General features: G+C 35.4%; 2 protein-coding genes across 3 annotated transcripts; both read right to left on the reverse strand.

Annotated features, from left to right (window-relative positions):
* Nucleotides 1-5791: 5791 nt before the first annotated feature.
* LOC137028025 (SLAM family member 5-like) lies at nt 5792-12504 on the reverse strand. Of its 2 annotated transcripts, none has more exons than XM_067396724.1 (5): nt 12155-12504; nt 11252-11566; nt 10618-10905; nt 9288-9623; nt 5792-6347 (listed from the first exon to the last, which is right to left on the reverse strand). In XM_067396724.1, exons 1-5 carry the CDS (start codon nt 12198-12200, stop codon nt 6199-6201), a joined length of 1134 nt encoding a protein of 377 aa, XP_067252825.1. In that variant the 5' UTR covers nt 12201-12504; the 3' UTR covers nt 5792-6198. The 2 variants fall into 2 exon arrangements, with proteins under 2 accessions (XP_067252825.1, XP_067252824.1); XM_067396723.1 differs by having other exon boundaries at nt 11252-11584.
* Nucleotides 12505-14465: 1961 nt separating this feature from the next.
* Nucleotides 14466-16283, reverse strand: LOC137028209 (uncharacterized). The gene is made up of 5 exons (XM_067396977.1): nt 16182-16283; nt 15454-15874; nt 14967-15269; nt 14581-14724; nt 14466-14482 (listed from the first exon to the last, which is right to left on the reverse strand). The coding sequence occupies exons 2-5, from the start codon at nt 15689-15691 to the stop codon at nt 14466-14468; spliced, it is 702 nt and encodes a 233-aa protein (XP_067253078.1). The 5' UTR covers nt 15692-15874; nt 16182-16283.
* Between the last annotated feature and the right edge of the window lie 9683 nt (nt 16284-25966).

Raw genomic sequence — 25966 nt, forward strand, 5'->3', positions numbered from 1 at the left:
CAATTGTGGAGTACGCACACAATTCTTTACCAGTGTCATCTACGGGCATGTCTCCATTTAAGTGTAGTTTAGGGTACCAACCACCTAATTTTGTCAGTACGGAATCCGAGGTTTCGGTCCCCTCCGCACACGCACTAGTCCAGAGGTGTCACCGCACCTGGACCAGAGCTCGCAGAGCTCTGCTCCAGGCTAGGTCGCGCACCAAGGCTAAGGCCGATCGCCACCGGTCGAAGCCTCCCCGTTACGTCGTCGGTCAAAGAGTGTGGCTTTCTACCCAGAATATTCAGATGCGTTCCGTTTCGAATAAGCTTGCTCCCAAATTTATTGGCCCGTTTTCTGTTACCAAAATCATTAATCCGGTAACAGTGCGTCTTAGCCTTCCTCCGGCGTACAGGAGGGTTCATCCCGTGTTCCATGTGTCCAAAATTAAACCGGTTATTTTTTCCCGTCTTAACCCGCCTGCCCCCTTTCCCCCCCGCCTCGTATCGTTAATGGGGAAACCACATATTTGGTTAATCGTATTCTGGACTCTAGACGGAGGGGACGCGGATTTCAGTACTTGGTGGATTGGGAAGGTTACGGTCCGGAGGAGAGAAGGTGGGTTCCTGCTCGGGACATACTGGATCACCGCCTTATTGATGATTACAATCTACAGGTAAAGCAGGCTGGGAACGTCAGGTGACGTCCTAGGGGAGGGGTACTGTCACGGTAGGAAATCCATTGTTTCCTCCGTGTCATGTTTTGTGTTGTTGTTGTACTCACGTAGTCTCCATGTGCTCGTTTGGTTGATTGTTGTCACCTGTGTGTTGATTGTCTCGCTCCAGCTGATCCTCATCTCCACTCAGCTACATATACTCACTCATCTCTCTGTCTGTTGTCAGATCCTCATTCATGTCTCCACTGCCTAGTTGGTTTACCGTCTTCCGTGTTCGTGTGCTGGATTGTATTCGTGTTGTCGTCTTCGTGTCAGTGTTCCGGTCTGTTCCTGGTTTCATCCATTGACCGTCTTCACCTTCACCTGCGACTTCACCATCCAGCTCTTCTCACGCCACCGTAGACCTTCGTTGCCATTGCCTACATTCTGGACTCTGATTTCAATAAACTTCTTCTGATTGCCTGCAATTGCTTCCTCCTCTTTTACCAGCCGTCACAATCTTCACCTCCCTTTTCCACATTCTTCTCCAATTCCTCCTCAGTGGTGAGTGGCTTTCCATCTCTGTCTGCACTAATTTTTACCCAAAAAGGACACAGTGAATAGGCTGGTAAACAGAACTTAGTTTGGTGTGGTCAAACTAATATAACACCTACCTGATATCATCACTGGTCTCATCTTTACTTGATGTCATGTCTGTCTCTTTTACCTCTTGCCTGTGTTCTTCTCCACTAAGACATTGTCAAACAAACATTATGAACCTGTTGGTATCAAGTGGCTCCCTCTACACTACCACCTAATGTTAGACCTACCTGTTGCCTTCCCCTGTCTTTCCTGATCCACCATCCTCACACCTGAATGAAATAAACTCACTGTTAAATATAGCAGCCTAAATTCAATTTTTAAATCAGCCTAGTGCTGGCATCAGATAAGACAACTATTATGCAGTAAGATTGTGATGCTGTTGAAATTACATTAACATTTTGGATTATAAAAAGTACAAATATGGCACACACACACACACACACACACATATACATATGTAATTACAGGGTCACATCTCTCTCTCTCTGGTCTGTGCTATACATACATACATATACATATATATATATATATATATATATATATATATATATATATATACACACCAGAGGTGGGTAGAGTATCCAAAAACTGTACTCAAGTAAAAGTACAAGTACTTATAGAAATATTTACTCAAAGTAAAAGTGAAAGTAATAATCCTAATAGTTACTTGAGTAAGAGTAAAAAAGTATCCAATAAAAATCTTACTCAAGTAGCTCGTTACTAGTTACTTTTATTATATATATCTATATATATATATATATATATATATATATATATATATATATATATATATATACACACACACACACAATAGCATGTTATCATTTAATGTTTATTATTTAAATAGATATTTAATTTATTATCATAATTAGATATCTTTGCAACAAACAAACATAGAAGAGACAAGTATTATTTCTAGCATCTGTAACCCGAATGTATCGTTACTATATTAACGTATACAGCTAACGTTACATTTTAAAGAATAGAGAAAACTCTTTACATGTGCTCGCTCTCATATCTGAACTTGACACAAACAATGATCAAATACACATTGACGGATCTTCTTCGGTCTGTTCTCCAAAATGTAATCAAATGTATATTTCTGCAGGCGCGTGTAACTGCTTAACTGTGTCAACGCAAAGCGTTCATTTCAAGACGAATAGGTCGCTGGCGCCGCCATTGCGCAATAGTAGGCCTATATGTATAAATTAATGTATAAATTAAGATATATGCCATAAAAACGGTAAAGAAATATACATTTGTTATAGTGACGTAATAATCTGTTTGGTTGTAAAATGTCGGCTATTGGCTGTATCATGAAGTAAAATCTAATTAAATCGATAAGCCTACCTGTGGAATTGTTCACAGACAGCATGCGCAGCTCAACTAATAAAGGTCTTCATCGCTGGCAAACAATTGGATGCATTTGCAGATTTGCTTTGAATTGACTGTAGGTCCACTGCCACTTCATCCGCTCCGAGTGAGAAACCGCTTCAAACGATTCAGCGCGTGCAGGAACTGAACAAATCACTCAAACTGATTCGCGAATCGAATTGTCATTTAGACAATTTAGACAACTTGTTTGATCAAGTCTTTGAACAGAATCGACTCAAAAGAGTGAATTCATTTGTGAATGGGGCATCGTTCATGAAATAAGAGACAGCGCGCATGGAATAAACTACGCATTTCTTAACATTTACAGTATTTAATTAAAATAAAGTAACGAGAGGAACGTTGCCCATTGTAGCGAAGTAAAAGTACAGATTTTTCATTACAAATGTACTCAAGTTAAAGTAAAAGTACTCACATTTTAATCTACTCTAAAAAGTACAAATTTTCCAAAAAAACTACTCAAGTACATGTAACGAAGTAAATGTACTTCGTTACTACCCACCTCTGATACACACACACACACACACACACACACACACACATATAGCAGAGATCTTTAAAGGGAGAGAGAGATGTTACAGCTTACATGTCCCAGCAGATGTAACTGTAGCCTATCTATTTGTTCTAAAATCTATTTGTTTCCATGATAAACCAGCCTTATTGCATAAGTAATGTTTTCCAGCTTCTAGTCATTTATTGTGCATGCTACCTTATATTTACCAGTTGTCATTTTACTTTAATAAAATTGAGATATGTCATGCACGGGATTGGTACCAAAGGTTTTAACCAAAATCTAAATGTAGATATCAGCAACATTATTTTGCAGTAAGTTAGTAAACACTTGTCAGTCAACATTAATATTTGAAAGCCTCCAAGTTTGGTAGCAAATATATGCATGATTCCACGGTAAACCAGAGATATTAAAGTTGTTTTCCAGATTCTTGTCATTTATTGTACATGCTACCTTATATTTTTCAGTTTTCAGCTCAGCAACCTCGGTTTTGCATATTCTAAGCTAGCTACATATTCTGTCTTAGCAAACACTAGCTAGTCCGTTAACATAAATAACGTATTGCAAGCCTCCAAGCATAGACGCCACATTTTAAATCCTACCTGTTGCCTTTCACCATCCACTTATTTAACTGCTGTCGCATCCCTCGACATGCCATCTCCTTTTCCCTCTTTCTTTTTCTGTTTTTAGCCCCCGATAGCTTTTTTGCTTTATCCATCTTGTTCGAAACAACTCACTAACGTTACTGCTGCTCACTCAGCGCTGCGCCCCGCCCAATCGCGATATTACCCGTCTAAATTCTATGATGGAATCTTATGAGGGCACCGGCGCCTACTCTAGCCTGTTAGTCCTCTAAAATTTAAATAACTTTTTTTTTATATATATAACTTTTATATGCATTTATATAACTTTTATTAATATTTAAAAAAAAAAAAAAAAAAAAAAAAAAAACATCGCTTTGGCGCCCCCCATGGTGCGCGCCCCTATGCGCCGCATATAGCGCATACCCACTTTTTGCGCCACTGGATACAACCGTTACAGTAAAGGCGCGTGCGCGTCCGCGGATCCGACATGGGTCCGCTCAAGACCCGCTGATTGACAGTAGAGTTTATGGCGTCGCCAGGATGCGGACCTGATCCTCTGGGAGGCGTCAAAACGAATATGACAGTCACGCGGGTTTGGCGACTTGAATGCGGATCCGCCTAGGAGTCTCCTGCTGTGTGGGACAAATCACACTAGAGATTTAAAGACTTTATTGTTGCCTGATGGAGGAAATGGAGCTTTTCAACTGGCATTTCTCAAAACCAAGTTCGCAAACTTCGGACTCGCGTCCTTGGTAGTTAGGACTTGGCAAGTTCGACTCGAGAACGAACTCCCGTGCACGGGAGAACACAAGTCCGGTGATTCTGCAAATGGAACAGCAGCGTTCTTGATAACGTCACTCCGCTCGCTCTGGCTTCTCCGGTTATCTCTTTATATTTTAGCCAACAATAAATCGAAATTTGTTATAAAACACCATTCTGCCTCTTTTCGTATATATTTCAAAAATATTAAATGTAATACTATTTGTGCATACTCTGATTAACTTCACTGTAATAAAATGAAATAGGCTTTAACATAAAACAAAACCATGTCTCTATTTGTTTTATGTCAGTTTTAATGATCAATAATAGCCATTATAAAAGGTATAAAAATATACAATAAAAAATAAAGCAAACAATTCAGTCAAGCGTACAAAATCAGCGCTTTAGTAGGATACAAAAGTTTAATAGCCATATATAAAGTTATGAAACGTCACGTTGCCCTCAGCCAAAACGGAGCCAGCGGCAAACGTCAGAAGGACTAGCCGGGGTAAGGCTGCTCTCGGCTGGGCACATGAGCGCTGAGCGTCCGGTGATCGCCTGGATCTCACAACTCCGACAACGTCAGATCAAATTGTCAAAAAGGCGCAATCTTTATCAATAAACCACAAATTTCAAATCAAATTGTATGTGTTTTTAAGAATTTTATGCACATTAATAGCACTATACTTTGCGTTATATTACACTGGCATTAAAAAAAATTGTTAACACTTTTACCGGCTGTGGAAGTGACGGTAATTTTGACATCTTTCAATCTGTTTATTTTTCCGATTTTGGAAAGACACTTCTTTGGAAAGAAACACTGGAACCCTGAAAGTGTGAAAAGAACTCATATGGGGAAACAAACTCATTATATTAATGTATGTTATTCTGTTTTAGAAGTAGTTTATGCCTGAAAATCTTTTAGACATACAAAAATAATCATCTAATGATAAAAAATAAAAAAAATAAAAAATAATATATATATATATATATATATATATATATATATATATATATATATATATATATATATATAAACAATGTTTTCAGTGGTAGGCTATAAGAAGAATGTGCTTGATAATCATGTAAACTTTTAAAGTATTAAATTATGTTTTAATAATGCAAAGCTGTTTATTTTCCTCCAGGGGGCGTCATAGACATATAATGAAACATGGAGAAACTCTTGAACCTCAGACTGAGAAACTTTATTTATAAAGACAAGCAAATACATGACACATATACAGCATCTCATCTGAGAGAAACATAAACAATAAAGCTTTTCTATTTTAAAAAAAAAAAATCTGTTACTGAAAAAAAGCAAAATAGAGAGCTGTTATATTTCAGTGTGTTTATGTTCAGCCAGTAGAGGAGCTTCATTATTACTATTAGAGACGTCTGATCTGAACACCATTAACCAGCTCTGACTGAACAATAATAACCCTGAAAGACACACAAGATCCTTTAAGTGTTTAAAGAACACAATCTAATATGAAAGATAAAGTTGTAAACAAAATGTTTTTAAAAAAGTAAAAAAAAAAAAAAAGTGTGTTTAAAGAACACAATCTAATATGAAAGATAAAGTTGTAAACAAAATGTTTTTAAAAAATTAAAAAAAAAAAAAAAAAAAGTAAAAAGGGAGAATTATCTTCTGTAGGGTGGAAATGAGCCGCCTATAAACAAACATTGATACCAGCAGATGAATATAACAACATCATTTAGGTTTTTGATGCTTGATCCAGTTCAGCTCTTCTGGATCTGATGTCATAAACCAGAACAACAACAGCAGCCGCTGCAGCCACGCCCATCAGAGCAGTGACGACCAATCGGATCACAGCTTCAACTGAATCACAACCGCGGACAGAGTCTGAGGAATAAAAACATCAAACTGACATCAGATCTTACAGTATTCAACACTAATATCAGCGCTGCTTGTCTCTCTAGAGATTCAAATTCATTTTCTGACAAATGCATCTCTATTTGCTTTCCTTTTTCAGTTACTGCTAATTTGCATAAAACTACTTCATATTGGAAACTGAATATTTCATTGCTTAATTATATGAAATTAAAGAAAAAGTTAATTTTATAATCACAAATTATTGGGAAAAAGCAAATAAATAAAACAATTTTTGCAGTGACTGGGAATTAGCAAAATATGAAATTGGTAAATATCTACGCACTTTTAGAAGCAAATTGGCTAAAAAGACAAAAAATGATAAGAGTATTACAACACTTTTGTCAAAATATTAAATAATATTTTAATGCTGATGCTGAAAAGATTGAACTTCCTCATCAAAATGTGTAGATGAGTTTTATAAAAAGATGAGGGAGCATTTGTTAGATCACAGAAAAAATGGATTGATCTTTAAATTATACTTTTAAAATAAATTGGCTTAATCAGTATTTGAAAAGTCAATATTACATCTAGTATATTTTTCTGTTGAAATTTCTGTTGATGTGAAATTATAACATATCAGAAATTCCTGTCAAACTGTCAAATTTCCACCAACAGGAACTTTTTTATAAATTAGATCCCTTTTTCTTGAGAATATTATTTCTGAATCTCCTGGAAACTTTTACAGGAATAATGTATTTATAAATTTAAATTGGAAAAACATCTGCTTGCAACAAACAAACTTTCTCACTAAAGCAAAATATTTCAAAATAATAAATATATTTGACCCTGTCAAACATTTCATGAAGAAATATAAAAATGATACGACATGTTCATTCTGTCACATTTATTTTAATCATGTTTCTATACTGAACAACTCTGGAAAAATACTGACGCATTTATTAATGATAATATCCAGCAAGGCATATCCATCAATTTTAAAGACATTATTTTTGGACAAATTCTGACTCTACTAAAAACAACACTTACTTTATTATAAATGTAACTTCTTTTCAAATTTTAGTTTTAAGTTCAACAACAGCAAACCAAATTTTGTCTTTTTGAAAAAAAAATTACAATTCTGTAAATAAGAAAGTAGAATGACTTTAATTTGCATATCCTGATTGATGCATAATTTGCCCAGATAGCAACATTGTGTCGGCCCAGATCCGGCCCACACGCTGCCCTGAATTACAGTCCTTGTGTGGGCCGTTCCTGTTCGCCAGATCTGAGCCACAAGCAGGCCACAGCAATGCCACATGTCAGCCAAGAGCAAAGAAATAAACCTAAACTGGACCTTATCTGAGCCAAAAAATCTGTTATATTAAATATAGAGTCATCTTAGATGAAATCAACTGAAGATAAAAGGCATTAAATCACGATTAAGCACCTCCACAAACAGCATCACCAGCTTCACTTATTACTAACCAGATTGATTTTATTTTTGTTTGACGTTTACAGTTTTTTTCTGAGGTTTAACTCGTGTTTCATTTGAAGTCACCATAGCTGTGATCAGTGTTTCCATTAATAAGCCTCTTAACTCTTATTATATGCTGTGAAAGTGTATTTGTAAAACACATCTGCAGCACCAAAGAAAGCTCATGCAAAACAACATCAGAATCAATCATGAAGTATCCAGACTTAATTTCAGTCTAACAATTGTGTGGTGCTATTAACACCTTCACATCACAAACCCTGTGTTATTACAGCATGATATCCTGCAGGAATCAGAGTTTAACAGACATCAACAATCAGCACATGAATCTCAACGATGGTGACAATCAACAAAATATTCAGATAATCAGATCAACTCTGGGCATCGCAAAAAACTACTAAATGTTAAAAAAAAAAAATAAAACTAAAACAACAGCAAAAAATAAAAGCAAATATTTACAGTTAAACAAAATAATAGGACAATTTAGCTGTATATTAATGCTGCAATGCATGCTGGGTGTTTTGTACTATGTTAGTACCCAGCATGCATTGCAGCATGGCACTTTTGATTGTCACCATTGTTGAGATTCATACACTGATTCTTGAAAATAATGTCATTTATTGCTCACCCTCATGCTGTTTCACACCTGAAAGACCTTCGTTCATCTTCAGAACACAATTTAAAGTTCCCGTGACATGCTGCTTTTTGGATGCTTTTATATAGGCCTAAGTGGTCCCTAGTTCTGTATCTGAAGTCTCTTTCCTGAAATTCAGCCTAGCTTTAAATGCTAATGAGGAGGAGAGAGGCGGGGCAAGGTGGAGGGTGGGTGTGGCCTTAACCAGCTTGCGGTCACGGTACCATGCGCTAATGTTGACAGTGGATGTATCGCAATGGCTTTAGTCACGCAGTCGTTCAAGCGTTTCAGTTGGACCCAGAATCTGATCCGCATGGAGAAGTTGCAACTCAGCGGCTACAGAAGAACATCTCATGACGCTTCGGAGCGTTATGAATCAATGCGTTGAATCAGTGGTTCAGAGAGCCAAAGTCATGTGATTTCAGCAGTTTGGCGGTTTCACACGCTATCCGAATCATGATTCGACACAAAAGATTCATTATGCTCCGAATCTTCCTGAAGCAGTGTTTTGAAATCGGCCATCACTAAATAAGTCGTTATTTTGTTTTTTTTGGCGCACCAAAAATATTCTTGTTGCTTTATAATATTAATATTGAACCGCTGTACTCACATGAACTGATTTAAATATGTTTTTAGTACATTAATGGATCTTGAGAGAGAAAATGTCATTGCTGGCTATGCAGGAGCCATCGGATTTCATCAAAAATATCTTAATTTGTGTTCTGATAAGTTCATTTGTGTGTTTAATGCTGATACTGTTAGTTTTCATCTTAATTCATTTCTCAAGATTTATAAAAGTGACAAATTTGACAAGATTTCACAAATGACTGTAAATGTGACTCACCGTAGACAGTAACACTGAATCTGTTTGTGGTCGTTTTCGTGCCTCTGATGTTTATTTGATATTCTCCAGAGTCTGTGATTCTGGTGTTTGTGATGGTCAGAGATCCAGTCTGATGATCCAGCTTCAGTCTGTCTCTGAATCTCCCATCAAGAACATCATTAGATGTGGAGAAGTTTCCAGCATCTTTATCGATTACAGCTATAAGAGTCTCTGAACGTCCAAACGTCCACAATATCTTCTCACGTGTCTGTATTTCAGTAAGACCAGATTCTAGAGTGACTGAATCTCTCTCTGTCACTGACACTGACTTCACTGCATCTGAATCAGGATCCACAGCTGCAGAACAAACACAACAAGATTTTTCTGTTTAAATAAATAAGTAGATTTTAAATAAATGTATGATGGATAATAAATAGTTTAAAATCTACATTTGAAATCAATCATTTCTAAACAACGATATTCTTCAATAGTCTTCAGTGTTTTTATAGAACCAACATTTAGATTTCTAATGTTCAGAGTTGATCTGTTGATCAGAATATGTTGCTTGTCACCGTCATTGAGATTCACAGGCTGATTCTTGATGTCTGTTTGTGCCTAAAAGGTTTTATGTTTAATCAGAACAACTTTTAAGAAATTATTTGGATTATATTGAAAAAGCTGATCTTGATTTCATCTGATTTCGAAGCTGTGACAGAAGTCAGTTGTAGTTCTTGTGTTTTTGCTTGTTAAGAGCAGGTGTTCATCATTTTTGCTCAATCATCACTTAATTAATTGCTTAATTATCTCATTAACTTTAACTCTACTTCAATGTTATTTTAATTTTTTATCGGTTGATTGGAATGTTGTTTCAGGATCAATAAAGATGTTAATCCAGGAATATGTCTTACTTGGCAAAATCACGGAGACCCATGGCAGATACACTGGACGTGTTCGCTAAATTAAAAACATTGAGAACGGAGCGTAGGACTAATTGGACGGTATTGAAAAAGCACAGCAGGAGAAAGAGTCTCCAACTGTTCGGCCAAAGGACTTTATTAAAGATATGCTGCTCAGTGTTTGTGCCAAACCTAACCAACACAGACCCATTCTCATCCGCTTTCTTAAATTCCAGACTTCTATCTTACACTTATGTTATTTTTCGCTCTTCTCTTTTTTCTTTATCTTTTTCAATCTTTAACAAATTTTTAATCTTTCTTATCTGTATTCTGATGACATTGAACATATTGTCTATACAATTTGTGTATTGTATACAAAGTTGTATATTATAAATACATCATCTGTATTTTTTGCATTGATTGAAAAACAAATAACAATATCAGCACTGCCGTACCTGAACATGTGTGACAGAGGTGAGTGATGTCCAGATGTTGAGTCTGGTTGCTGATGGGATTGTTCAGCACACAGCTGTAGGTGTTTTTATCCTGATATTCCACCTCCAGAGGTAGAGAGAGACTGATGCTGAGATCAGACACACTGATGCTGGACAATAAACTGTTTCCTTTGTACCAGGAGAGAGTCACATGACCCACATTCACAGCTGAACACACCAATGAACAATTTGATGATGATGATGATGATGAAGAACATTCTCTGCTGATGACAGGAACAGGCAGACGAGCTGAAAAACATCAGAGAATAAATGAACAGTAAGTAAGAGTGTTTTATCAGTCAGTGTTTGAATGTTTTATTGAGAGTCAGTGAGAGTTTGATGCTGAAACTGATAGTCTTTATATGAAGTAATTTCTCAAGATTTGTAAAAGATGCAAATTGAACAAGATTAAACAGAAAGAAATTTTGTCATACAAAATGATCAAATGAAAGATTATTTTTAAAAAAATAAGGTGAAAGTAAATCAATAACTGTGTATCTGATCTTAAATGATTAAGTGGTTTGATTATTTTATTAATATTTATTAACTAATTATTTGAGTAAAAATACATCAAGACGCTGTAATTGTGACTCACCGTAGACAGAAACACTGAATCTGTATGTGGTTGTTTTTGTGCCTTTGATGTTCACTGTATATTCTCCAGAGTCTGTGATTCTGGTGTTTGTGATGGTCAGAGATCCAGTCTGATGATCCAGCTTCAGTCTGTCTCTGAATCTCCCATCAAGAGCACCATTAGATATGGAGACACTTCCAGCATCATCGATATCAGCTATTTGAGTCCCTGGACGTCCAAACGCCCATATTATCAGAGCATTTCTCTCTCTTTTAGTAACACCAGACTCTAGAGTGACTGAATCTCCCTCCGTCACTGACACTGACTTCACTGCATCTGTAACACCAAACACACCTGAAGAACAAACACAACAAGACTTTTCTGTTTATATAAATAAATAGATTTATAAATACATGTATGATGGTTAATAATGTAAAATTTACATTTGAAATTAATAATTTCAAAACAACAAAACTGATTAATAATTGCATCTTTCTGGTGATTTTGAATAAAACTCTCATTTCCTGATGGAGGAACTGAAGCTGATTTGATTTTTGATTGATTTGAGAAGGACAATATTTGTTAATGAACATCAGTATGAAATACAACATGTAAATATACTGGATTAAAGCATTGATCATTTATATCTGTGATCCCATAAACAAACAAAGACATTGATCATAACAATATACAAACACTCACATACACATTAATATAATTCCATAAACAACAAGCACAAGAGAAAATAATAATAAAACATGCCTAATTAAAAATGATTACAGATTTGAGCTCCACAAACACTTTCTCTTTAGATGAGAATCACGTCACACTGAAACTAATGTGCTGCTGTTTGAGCTTCAGTGTTTTTGTAGAAACAACATTTAGAAAAACAAACTGAAATCATAAAAACACATTTAAACTCACCAACCAGACGCCACAAACACAAACAGAAGAAAACAGAGTGAAACATCTTCAACGCTTTCAGTCCACAAATATGAAAAGACAAACTCTTCAGAAGTGCTTCAGTGATAAAATGACAGATGCGCTGATGTGAAGCTGCTCTGTAGTGAAAAAAAAATGTCACTTTGAGTTCCAGTAGACCTCAACTTCCTGTAAGTCAATGGTGTGACTTTTAGAGAAATAAACTGACCCACAGTGTTAAGAAACAGTTTGATCTTGTCATGAGATCCTGTGAGTGTTTGTCTCTGCTCTCTCCTGTAACTGTCTGTTGTTCATTTCTTATCAAATGTCTCGATAGTTTCTCCTCTCAGACTGATTTCAGAGTTTCTCTAATGGCTTTATGGAGCAGGAACAGATCACTTGAGAAAACAGAAGTTAAAGTTACTGCAGGGACTGTAGAGGAAGCATCAGCACAGAGAGTGAATGAAGGGAAGACAGGCCGAACAGACTGGTGATTTTGATGAATGCAAATTATACGCTGACATTGCCAATGACGTAAGTGTGATTAGACAGCATGTTTCCATCACTCTGTTTCATGCATTTTTTGAAGTGGGCGCATCAGAAATGACTGATGGAAATGTAAAATTTCATTAACCCCTTAATTCGCAAAAAAAACCTTTTCGCTCGCTAAAGCTGGTTTTTGTCTTGTGTGAAAAAGATACCACTGTCATCCGCTCAAACATCGTGATGGAAATGCACCTAATCGTGTTTGTTTGTTTTTGTGAACTTTGAACAGATTCACTTCACGTCTCGATGGAAACCAAAGACAGAAGATACTGATCAAATAACTCCTGATATCATGATTCAGGGTGAGACACTAGATGGAGCTGTTGATCCTCAGATGAGACACAGAGACAAATCACACTAGAGATTTAAAGACTTTATTGTTGCTTGATGGAGGAAATTGAGCTTTTCAACATTTGATAGAAAACACTAATTTAAAAATAAAAAAGACAATAATTAGCACTTTAACCAGCAGGTGGCGGCAAAGTAGCATTTATTTGCGCATATATCAGCCATTTCCTCTAATCGTTTTTCACTTTGTTTTTGAATATTAAACATTATAAAATAACTAGGTTTAAAATTACATTTTGTCAATGTGAAGTATGAAGTACTCACAGAATCTTGTATTGTGAATGAATGACACAGAAAGTGAGCACCACGCTCACCCTTTATAATCACAGCAGCTGTCAGTGATTTCAGCACACTTGTAAAAACACACATTTTATTCAATTAATCTAACTAAAGTGTACAATACATATTTAATTTTTGAAGCTTTTTTCACATAAAAGTGCAGAAGAGGAGCAATGATGTACGTCTTTATTTATATGTTTTTTAGGCTGCCTTACGTTTGAATAGCTAAATTAATGCAATGCCTGACTATTTAAGTGAATATATTCTGATTATAAACTAAATATTACACTATTGATCCTCAACACACCAGCAAATGACTCTCACCGGAAGTTTTCCAGCTGGCTTATATTATTGCGGAAGTTCTAAAGAACGCTCCGTGCATATCAATTGTTGTACAAAATACACATATCCCACTCGTCTTTGCATCAATAAAATGCGCAACACTTTATATTTTACTACCAAAACATATGTATTATATAATTAATTCAACTTACAGTCATATGTTTTCTTTGACATCTCGCGATTTCGGGGCATGTTCCCGAACATAATGCATGATGGGATACGCAGTATTCAAGATAGGCTAGTGTGGGTTTAATGTGCATTAAGGGCACTGCACTTGGGCTTATTTAAAGACATGGGACTCTTGCGCACTTAGGCTACTTCCTGTCGCGTGCACGAGCTCTCAAGTGGCCAATACCGCAAGTGTGGGTATTTGGACAGGGCATGAGTGTGCCGGAAGAGATGTCGCTTTTGCAGAGTATTTTTTTTAATTACTCTGCATGAGAGCCAACATTAGAATAATTAATGAAAAGAAATGAAGTTTGATGTCAAAAATCAACGTGTATCACAGATTTTGTAATTTCAAGACTGAAAAATCAAATGTAATAAAACATGGAAAGACACTCTTGAGAGTGAGAAAACTTTATTGATAAAGGCAAGAAAATACACATGATAAATAGGCTATACAGCAGTAATAAAGTGAGATCTGTCTCTTTATTCATTTTTTTGTGCAAGATAGAAATATAAACAAAGTCTTAATTTTTTAATAATCAGCCACAGAAAGAGCAGAAGCTCAAATAATCATCAGTGTTTATTATGACAAAAACACACTTGAAGAATCTTTAAAGTTCAGCGTTCTGCTTCAGATTTCAATACTTCCTGAAAAAATGAACATATAAAGCCATTCATTAATAAATGTCACAAATATTAATATATGCAAAATTAGTGTGTGAGAAATTACATCATCAATCATGTACCTGATGTGTGAATCTGAGCTTGATCTTGTTCAGCTCTTCTGGATCTGATGTCATAAACCAGAATAATGACAGTAGCCACGCCCACCAGAGCAGAGAGGACCAATCGGATCACAGCTTCAGTAGGACCACAACAGTGGACAGAGTCTGAGGAATAAAAACATCAAACTGAGATCAGATCAGTCAATAAACACTAATATCAGCGCTGACATCAACTAATATTTCTGAAAAAAGAAAAAAAAAGAAAAAAAAGAAATAACTTATTTTTGGTTCAGTGTGTTAAATGAGTGTTTATATGTTCTGTCATCTCAAAGTAAATGATTCAATAATTCAATATGTAAACAGTAAATAAGAATATTTGATGGACAGGAGAAATTATCTTTACTCACTATAGACAGAAACTCTGAATGTTTTAGATGAGAATTCTGATGAAATCATCTGTAGTTGATAAACTCCAGCATGTTCAGTTGTGATGTCTGTGATGGTCAGAGATCCAGTTTGATTGTCCAGTTTCAGTCTGTCTCTGAATCTCCCATCAAGAACATCATCATATACAGTGACGCTGTCGGCCTGTTTATCGATTTCAGCTATTAAAGTGTTTTCAAACCTCCACTGAATCTCATCATCATCCTTCATTTCAGTAAGATCAGAGTTTAGAGTGACTGAATCTCCCTCCTTCACTGATATTTTATCTGTATCATCAAACACACACATGGAGAACAAACAGAAACAGTTCAACACAGATTAAGACAGTAATTTACAGAAGTAAATAGTTTGATGTTTAAATTGTAAATGAATATCATCATTAAACTGAAGCAAAATGGAGTTTGAATTGATGATTAAAATATAAAACAGGTGAAAAAATATTTAACTCACCAAAGACATTGAGATTGAAACTCTTTCTCACTCTGTTGATCTCTAATCTATAACGTCCATCATGTTTCAATGTGGTGTTTGTGATGGTCAGAGATCCAGTTTGTTTGTCCAGTTTCAGTCTGTCTCTGAATCTCCCATCAAGAACATCATCATATACAGTGAATCTGTCGGCCGTTACATTGATTTCAGCTATTAAAGTGTTTTTAAACATCCACCGAATCTCATCATCATCCTTCATTTCAGTAAGATCAGAGTTTAGAGTGACTGAATCTCCTTTATTCACAATCACTTCATCAGCACCAAACACTCCTGAAGATCAGAGTTTTTCACAGATTAAAGCTTTAAAATCATTCTTGTTGGTTTGATGAAGCTTCACTAAAATACTTTCATTCATTAAATTTGTTAATAAGTTAATAATATTCTGCAGAACTACAAAAACAAATGATGATGAATGAAAAATAGATTTATATGTGGAACAATAACTATATAAAAAGACACTTTACTAATGCTGTTGATTATCTGAGCTTCATATTTATGTTTATTTATTGAATCTATCCTGAACAACTGAATATAGACATGAATTCAAATTTGATGACAGTAAAATCAGTGTAATTATTTCTATATGAGAAAAACAGTGAATTTTAATCTTCTCTGACTAATTTTATAAACAGTAATTTATCACATCAGAACAGAAACAACTGAAGTCATAAAAACACATTTAAACTCACCATCCAGACGCCACAAACACAAACAGAGCAAAACTAATTTCAGAAACATTTTCTTCAACAGATTCAGTCACAAATATGAAAAGACAAACTCTTCAAAACTCTTCAGTAATAAACGACAGACGCGCTGATGAGAGAGAGGGTTTTCAGTAAGTGTTGTGAAACTCTTCCTCTAAAATAACTGCACAGTCTGACAGTCCTGATGTGTGTGTGACCATCAGTGTTTGTTTGTTTCTTTGAGCTTCCTGTAGATGCTGTTGAATGGTGTTAATTTCAAAAATGTCCTGTGAAGTTGAGAAGTTAAAATGTAAAATGTTACTTTGGTGAGTCTTAAATTATCATTTAAATTTTGTTATGAGATCATGTGACTCAAACCAGTGTTATTTCAGTATCATTGAGATGATATATATATATATATATATATATATATATATATATATATATATATATATATATATTGAACCTGTTATTATTATGTTTTTTTATTTTAAATTTAGTTAGTTTTAGTATTTTTTGTTTTGTTATTGTTAGTAGTTTTTGTTTTTATAGGCCCTCTGATGTTTTTGTTAATTTTTATTTCAGTTTTAGTTATTTTAGTACATCAAGATAAAGTAAATAAAAATGAGAAATGTTCCCATGTCAACTAGCTGAAATAAAAAGTTTTTCATGTTTAATTTTTATTTCAGTTAACATTTATATTATTTCATGAAGCTAAAATGTTTTTTACAGTCTGTTGCTCAGTTCAAGCTGACTCCATACAGCACTGATGGAGCTTCAGATTTCACTCTTTGAGGAAGAGGAATATAGAAAGACATTAAAAATCTGTAATCAAAAATCCTGCTCAGCTCTTCCAGATCTGGGGCCTGTTCTTCGTACGTCGCTAACTCAGTTAGCTGGATTTGATTGTTGACGATTTGGCATGATCTTGGATCGTTTGGTTCTTCGAAGCTCATCCTAGACTTGCTGTCATAGCAACAGGTCCGTAAGCTCAAACCTGCTCGGGAGCAGGCTTATTTCAGGTAAACAGGATTAGATTGCATCTTTTTAAGCGGAGGTGATGCTTAAAGTCTGTCCCAGCCACTGCTACTTTCCCACAAGAGTACCCTAATGTAAACCAGGGACAATAATAATGATTTAAAAATAAATTTGCAAATAACACTATAATGCCGTGTAGTGTCATAATATAGACACCGACAGTTTTACTCTGTGAGAGATTCATTCGTGAGGGAATAATTACGTAATATTTTTTATTGGAGTTTTACACACATGATGTACAGATGTCTATGCCGTACATGCATTTGAACCGCGACAGATATTATGGGAGTGGCTTGATGAAGCGCAGGAGACGCAGATAACTTGATCTTGACCCTTAAGAAACTTTAATTAATGCTGTCAAATATGCTTCAAAGGTAAATTAGTTGCTAATTACAACATTGAAATAAAAAATTGAATGTACAAATAATAGAAATTGTGAATATAGCCTAAATAATTGGGTAATCATGTAAAAAAAAAAAATAGTGCACATTTCATTTATCTAACATTTATGTCGTTCTTCTGTCATTTATTCGCTTGGCTGTTTCCTTATAAATGTCTAGAAATTCGTCAAGTTTTTCGTCAGGTGTCTTTCCTCATTCTATGATGTCATTACGTTGCCGTCTTCACTCCAGCCAATCGCTGCATTGCTGATCAATGTTTCTACTATCGATACATATCCCCTTTTAAGCCAACACATGAACGCGCAATTATCTCAGATAACTCAATCCAGCGATACTAATCATACACAACAGGTGTGTTCGAAGAACCCAATTAGCCGGATCATGATTAGCACGATGATATCATCTTGGATGTGTCATTTGATCTCGGATGTAATAAGCGACGTACGAAGAACGGGCCCCTGATGTCATAAACCAGAACAACAGCAGCCCCGCCCACCAGAGCAGAGAGGACCAATCAGATCACAGCTTCTCTGAGTGTATCAGGGGCACGTTCAAGCTCAAACCGGTGCGCAATGTTTTGCTACGGTTTCCGAGTTGAACGACATGTTTCCTGGAAACAGTGTGCAACAGGTTTGAGATACGTTTTCTCTTGTTTTGTGAGTGTGTCAAAAATCTCAGCCCAATCAGCATCAACATGCATATAAACCATGCGGTATTAAAGAGATATCTTGCACAATGGGTATGTATGTAACAAAAGTACAAACCCGATTCCAAAAAAGTTGGGACACTGTACAAATTGTGAATAAAAACAGAATGCAATGATGTGGAAGTTTCAAATTTCAATATTTTATTCAGAATACAACATAGATGACATATCGAATGTTTAAACTGAGAAAATGTATAATTTTAAGGGAAAAATAAGTTGATTTTAAATTTCATGGCATCAACACATCTCAAAAAAGTTGGGACAAGGCCATGTTTACCACTGTGTGGCATCCCCTCTTCTTTTTATAACAGTCTGCAAACATCTGGGGACTGAGGAGACAAGTTGCTCAAGTTTAGGAATAGGAATGTTGTCCCATTCTTGTCTAATACAGGCTTCTAGTTGCTCAACTGTCTTCTTTGTCGCATTCAGTACCCGGATCCTTCTTCTATGCAGCCATGATGTTGTAATTGATGCAGTATGTGGTCTGGCATTGTCATGTTGGAAAATGCAAGGTATTCCCTGAAAGAGACGACGTCTGGATGGGAGCATATGAAGAGTTCAGATGCAAAACCCTCTAAATCCATCAGACGTCTTTTCTTTTAAATGAGCATTTTTTACCAGGCTTTTACGGTCAAGTTCAGGAGTTTCATTTTAAAGGTAATGATAAGGTTATTAGCTAGTGAATAAAATAACTTTTTTTCAAAAATGTCACTCTAGACAAATTAGATTTTCTTTTGCGTCAAAACCAGCTAAATCCACTTGTGCTTTTTTTGCAAAAACCTCTAAATCCACCTATTTGGGATAAGACATAGTAAATAGTTGAAAAATCACTAAAAATGCAACTAGAAACCCTGAAAAAGATGAGAGCACAATCATTTCAAAACTAAACAGTAGACAAACCTCTTTACACAGGGATCTAACACGTCTCTTCTATTCAGCCTCCACTTTTTGCCTCCTCCGTTTACATGGCACAGCTTCCATATGAGACAGAAAAATAGCATCTTGTTTGACTTTGTCTTTGGCGAAACAGAGCTGTTATTTGATATAAAAAAATCGGAATAAATCCGATTCCTTCAAAGTAACGGCACTGCACAAAGAACTGTTATGAGTGCATGATACAATTGCGACCAAGCCATTTCCACTGTAGGCTATTTTGCCTTATGACAGGCAGAGTTTTGAGGTAAATAACGTTTTCTTCTGCCATTCAATGTTAGTAGGACAGGCTGATCCATTTCATCGTACTCCAACTTTTATTTTAAAAATCTCAATCTGAATCTGATTCTAAAACAATCTCCTCAGCGTGCCGCTATATTGAAACCGCTCAAAATCATATGATCTCATTTTTGTCAGAGGTGGCGTTTAGCGGCTTTTGCATCTGAACTCTTCATATGTTGTTCTAGAACTTGGATATACCTTTCAGCATTGATGGTGCCTTTCCAGATGTGTAAGCTGCCCATGCCACACGCACTCATGCAACCCCATACCATCAGAGATGCAGGCTCTTTTTACACCCAATCATGTTGCCAATTGACCTAATAAGTTGCAAATTGGTCCTCCAGCTGTTCCTTATATGCCTCTTATTGCTACCTGTCCCAACTTTTTTGGAATGTGTAGCTCTCATGAAATCCAAAATGAGCCAATATTTGGCATGACATTTCAAAATGTCTCACTTTCAACATTTGATATGTTATCTATATTCTATTGTGAATAAAATATAAGTTTATGAGATTTGTAAATTATTGTATTCCTTTTTTATTCACAATTTGTACAGTGTCCCAACTTTTTTGGAATCAGGTTTGTACTATACATATTTATATATTTTGCTATTGTATTTTGAAGTTACACTTTCATAAACTTTCCTATTCTCCTCTGATTATATAATGGTAAATATTAAAATATCACAGCACAACAACAGTGATCAGCAATAATGATAAGCCTAATACTCACAATAAAATTAATGTCATATAGATCATTTAGTCTCGGGTGTAAGAAGTGGATTATCCTTCACCTGAAATGTTTGTCTTTTCATCCTGAAATGCAAGGCAAATGTTGGATCACAATAATTAGAAGTTTCCACAGATCCCTTCACTGGATTGGGATGTTCTTTTATTCTGGATAGCAAGGGCAGTGACTGTAACATCGAGCATATATTACAGTATTAAACGTATTTATACTGATTTCATCAGGCTCTGAAAATTCTTCAAAAAGAACACAGAATGGCCTTCTCAGCTGCCATAGTTGCAACTCTTGCGTCATTAGAACAGGCTGTTCAACGCACCACAGTTTCCGTTTAAAAAATGTTTTGCAATGTTTTGTCTGGGCTGAACGCAGCCCTGATCATCATCACTCTGCCTATCACTTTTGCAACATAAACCACTCAAAGCTGAAAGAAATTGTCCAAATAGAGCTAGATAGAACCTACATTTGAAAAAAACATGTAGAGATTGTTTTGTTTTTTTAATGAAATTGATTTTGTAAATGTGAACTGTGCTGTGCATTTATGAATTTTGTTTTGTAAATGTATTACTTTTGAGGCTGATCTGGTTCAATATTCAAAGCATGCATTGTTGCATGAATCAATTATGCGGCTGATTTTTTATATTAATTAATGATGAGTGCTGATATCTACGTGTGTTGTATTTAACTTTTGAATTGTTTTGAACAATCTTACATAAATCACTTCAGTGTTATAAGTGAGTTTTATCACATCATTTTCATATATAATGTTTTAATTTCAAAAGTAAGCAAAACTACAGAAAAATTAAACCACTCTAATGCAATCATTTGTCAGTCATTAAAACATACGTGTCGATCTGCTTAATCAATGCAGAAATGTTTTCTGCAAACACCTGCAATTGCTGAAAAAGAAGCAACTCAACAAAAGTCAAGGTTCAAGAGCTCAAACACTGATCTCCATGATGGTGACCTCAAACTAAACACCAGCACTCATTTGCTTTATGAAGATAAAAAGTATATCACTTGATTATTTTGTTTTTAGTTTTCTTTTCAACAAATGGTGTGTTTTGGTAAACACTGTTACAAAGAGCACAAACTTACACAAAAATCCAAGTGTCAAACTGCCCAACTAAAGGAAACACTGACCACCAAAATGGTGACCAAAGATTTCAATAAAACATCAACATCTAAACCTGTTAATTCTCAAAAAGAGCTTCTGATTTATTGAGATTTATTGTCTTCTTTTATCTTCAGTTGATTTCAGGCTGTGTGGCTTTAAGTCAGTTGTAGTTGTGTTTCATTTTCTGAGAGTTCAAGCATGATGTTGAACCAACTTCACATTGTAACATTGATTCAATGCCATTACCATTGATTTTTGTTGAAATTTCAACATTTTTTTCAACATTTATTGAGGGTACAAAAGTGATATTGATTCAATGCAGTTAACATTGACACATTATCATTAACATTGATTTAACATTATATAATTTCTATCATTGCTTGCTATCTGGGTATGGATACAAGAGAGTGTGTCATCGTTCAGAGAGCAAAATCATCATGAAGTCACATCAGCTCTCACAGGTATTGAGGGAGTGAGAATATCTCAGAAAATATTATTATACTTGTTATAAACCAAGAGACACGTGATCAGAGACTACAGGCAGTCTAGTGGAGACTCGTAGACTGTGGATTGACACAAAATATAATGTGAACAATCTAGTGTTCATGTGAATGCTGCTTTCAGAAAAGGAGATTGGCCCGAACGCTGAAAAAAGGCTCATGCTGTGGTTGAGGCCAGAGAAGAAAAACAGAAGATGAACCCTTCCTTACTTTAACAAGAAAACACTGAGAACACTGTGAAAAGAGCTCATATGGGGAGACAAACTCACTACATTAATGTGTGTTTCAGTATATTTATGTAAAAGAAATAGTAATATGTTTTAGATGTATATATGCAGTTTATGCCAGAAAATCTTTAAGACTTCTTTATATCTTTAATAATAAATATTTAATAATAAATGTACAAATATAAAAATGTTTTCAGTGTATGAGCTTGATAATCATGTAAACATTTACAAATAATGTATTAAATAATGTTTTAATAATGCAAAGCTGTTTTTTTTTCCTCCAGGGGGCGTCATAGACATATAATGAAACATGGAGAAACTCTTGAACCTCAGACTGAGAAACTTTATTTATAAAGGCAAGCAAATGCATATGACAAATATACAGCAGTAGTAGTAAAGTGAGATCTGTGTGTCTCATGTGAGGAAAATATAAACAATAAAGCTTTTCAAAGTGGATTTAAAAAAAAAAAAATCTGACACTGAAAAAAGCATAGAGAGAGATAGAAAGCTATTATATTTCAATGTGTTTATGTACAGCCAATAGAGGAGATTCATTATTAAATTATTATTAGAGATGTCTGATCTGAACACCATTAACCAGCTCTGACTGAACAATAATAACCCTGAAAGACACACAAGATCCTTTAAGTGTTTAAAGAACACAATCTAATATGAAAGATGAGGTTGTAAAAAAAAGGTTAAAAGGTTTTTAAAAAAGTTAAATGTATGTTATATTAACTACTCTAGCGTGAGCAAAGGGATCTTTGTTAACCCTTAAATGCATGACTGTTTCGCCAATCATTCTTACATATTCGGGTCTTTATCGACCCGGATCTATATCTAACACGGAAGGATCTCTACCTATCGTGATATAAAAACTCCTCTGATATTAGAGTAACAATTACAGAAGAATAAAATAAAGCATATTTTGTTACCTTTTGGAGCTTGAAATGGCTCTGTTTGAGCAGATGTTTTATGCCATCACCACTGTCCTCGTCAGAGCTCATTTCCCAGTAAATTCAGCAAATAATGGGCAAGTTTTATGTTTGAGGTCACGAATATGAGCCCATTCGCGATCTCAAACATATTCTCAGAACTATATAATTTTCAATATCTTCAAAATCAATATTTCGATCGCTAACGGCTTCATCAGATCCATCCAGTAACAGTTACAGTCATATTTGATTACGTTCAGTACTCGATCTGCAGTAAATCGCTGAGCCATTTGATGTTTCTCTTATTATTTTGTTTTCTGAATGAGTCGTCACTTCAGCATTGTGTATCAGATATTGCCACCTTGTGGAATAAAGGTGAATCGCACTTATTCCATCATCTAAGATTCAATTATTGTTGTGCAGAAAAAATATACATACACTCATACACACCTCGGGTCGTTTGCGACCAAAATGAATACAAAAATAGGCATTCTTTTATAATTTTATGATTTTTTTTCTTGTTATATTCTTTATAATGAATTGATTGAGGAATACCAAGAAGGTTGATGTCTAACTGTAAAAAATGAACGAGGAGGAGGGTAGTGAATGACGTCCCGGGTCACTAAAGACCCGAGGTATGCATTTAAGGGTTAATCTTCAGTATTTATCATGACAAACATTTTGATACTTTGAGCATTAATGTGAGAATTTGTTGCTTTTTTTCAGCTCTTCTGGATGTCATAAACCAGAATAACGACAGTAGCCACGCCCACCAGAGCAGAGAGGACCAATCGGATCACAGCTTCAGTAGGACCACAACTGTGGACAGAGTCTGAGGAATAAAAACATCAAACTGAGATCAGATCAGTCAATAAACACTAATATCAGCGCTGACATCAACTAATATCAGCACTGCCGTACCTGAACATGTGTGACAGAGGTGAGTGATGTCCAGATGTTGAGTCTGGTTGCTGATGGGATTAGGATGAGATGAAGATGAAGATGATGATAATGAAGGCCAGTCTGTGCTGATGACAGGAACAGTCAGACGAGCTGAAAACATGAGCGAATAAATGAACAGTAAGTAATTAGGAGGCTGTTTTATCAGTCAGAGTTTGAGCGTTTTTATTGAGAGTCAGTGAGTGTTTGATGCTGAAACTGTTAGTCTTCATATTAATTAACTTTATGGGATGCAAATTTAACAAGATTACACTGTCAGGAAAATGTCATACAAAATTACGGGGAAAAAAAGTAAAGAAAGAAAGTAAATCAATAACTGTGTATATGTGGTTTGATTGTTTTAGAAATATTTATTAAATAATTATTTGTGTATAAAAAAACTTATACAAAAATAATAAAAATTATAAGTATGAAGTTGAGTTATTGTGGCTCACTGTAGACAGTAACATTGAATCTGTATGTGGAAGTTTTCATGCCTCTGATATTTATTTGATATTCTCCAGAGTCTGTGTTTCTGGTGTTTGTGATGGTCAGAGATCCAGTCTGATGATCCAGTTTCAGTCTGCCTCTGAATCTCCCATCAAGAACATCATCATATGTGGAGAAGATTTTATCCTCTTTATCGATTTGAGCTATAAGAGTCCCTGGACGTTTAAATGTCCATGCTATCACATCATTTCTCTGTATTTTAGTAAGACCAGACTCTAGAGTGACTGAATCTCTCTCCATCACTGACACTGACTCTGTCTCTACTGCGTCTGTAACACCAAACACACCTGAAGAACAGAACAAGATTTTTATGTTTACATAAATACATATATTTTTAAATAAATGTATGATGGTTAAAGGGATAGTTTACCCAAAAATGAAAATGTGATGTTTATCTGCTTACCCCCAGTGCATCCAAGATGTATTTGACTTTGTTTCTTCAGTAGAACACAAATGATGATTTTTAACTCCAACCGTTGCCGTCTGTCAGTCGTATAATGCGTGTCAATGGAAACTCCATCTATAAGAGTAAAAAAAACATGCACAGACAAATCCAAATGAAACCCTGCAGCTCGTGACGACACATTGATGTCCTAAGACACGAAACGATCGGTTTGTGTGAGAAACTGAACAGTATTTATATCATTTTTACCTCTAAAACACCACTATGTCCAACTGCCCTCCACATTCGGTTAGTGAGGTCTGATCGCGCTCTGACAACGACAGTGATCTCTCGCACTCACTGAAGCAAAGCGCGAGACATCACTTCCGTCATCAGAACGCATTTTTTGACCTCACTAACTGGATGCTGAACGCAGTTGGACATAGTGTTGTTTTAGAGGTAAAAAAATTATATAAATACTGTTCGGTTTCTCGCACAAACCGATCGTTTCGTGTCTTAGGACATCAATGTGTCGTCACGAGCCGCAGGGTTTCATTTGGATTTGTCTGTGCATGTTTTTTTGACTCTTATAGATTGTGTTCCCATTGACTTGCATTATACGGCCGACAGACTCCAACGGTTCTTCTACTGAAGAAACAAGGTCAAATACATCTTGGATGCCCTGGGGTTAAGCAGATAAACATCAAATTTTCATTTTTGGGTGAACTATCCCTTCAAGTGATATGTCAATGTTAATGGGTTTGGAGTATACTTAGTATGAAATAATTTTTTTTTTTTTTTACTAGGGATGACCCAGATGTTTTCTGCTACATCTGTGGCTGTTTGTCTAAACAGCCACAGAAAAATTATAATAGGCCTTTTTTGAGAAAATTAGCAGTTTTTTTTTTTTTTCAAGATTGTAAAGAGGTCACTTATGAGGTTCATTTCAGTTTGGATGTAGACAGCAAATCAGCTCAATTGATTTTGGAACAGAGCCCAAGTTTGGATTTTTAATAATCTACTGGTCTTAAGGTTGAGTCACTATGAAGTATGAATACAAATTGATGATGCTGTCTG

This window comes from Chanodichthys erythropterus, chromosome 10 (genome assembly GCF_024489055.1).
Source record: "Chanodichthys erythropterus isolate Z2021 chromosome 10, ASM2448905v1, whole genome shotgun sequence".
Classification (NCBI taxonomy): Eukaryota; Metazoa; Chordata; class Actinopteri; order Cypriniformes; family Xenocyprididae; genus Chanodichthys; species Chanodichthys erythropterus.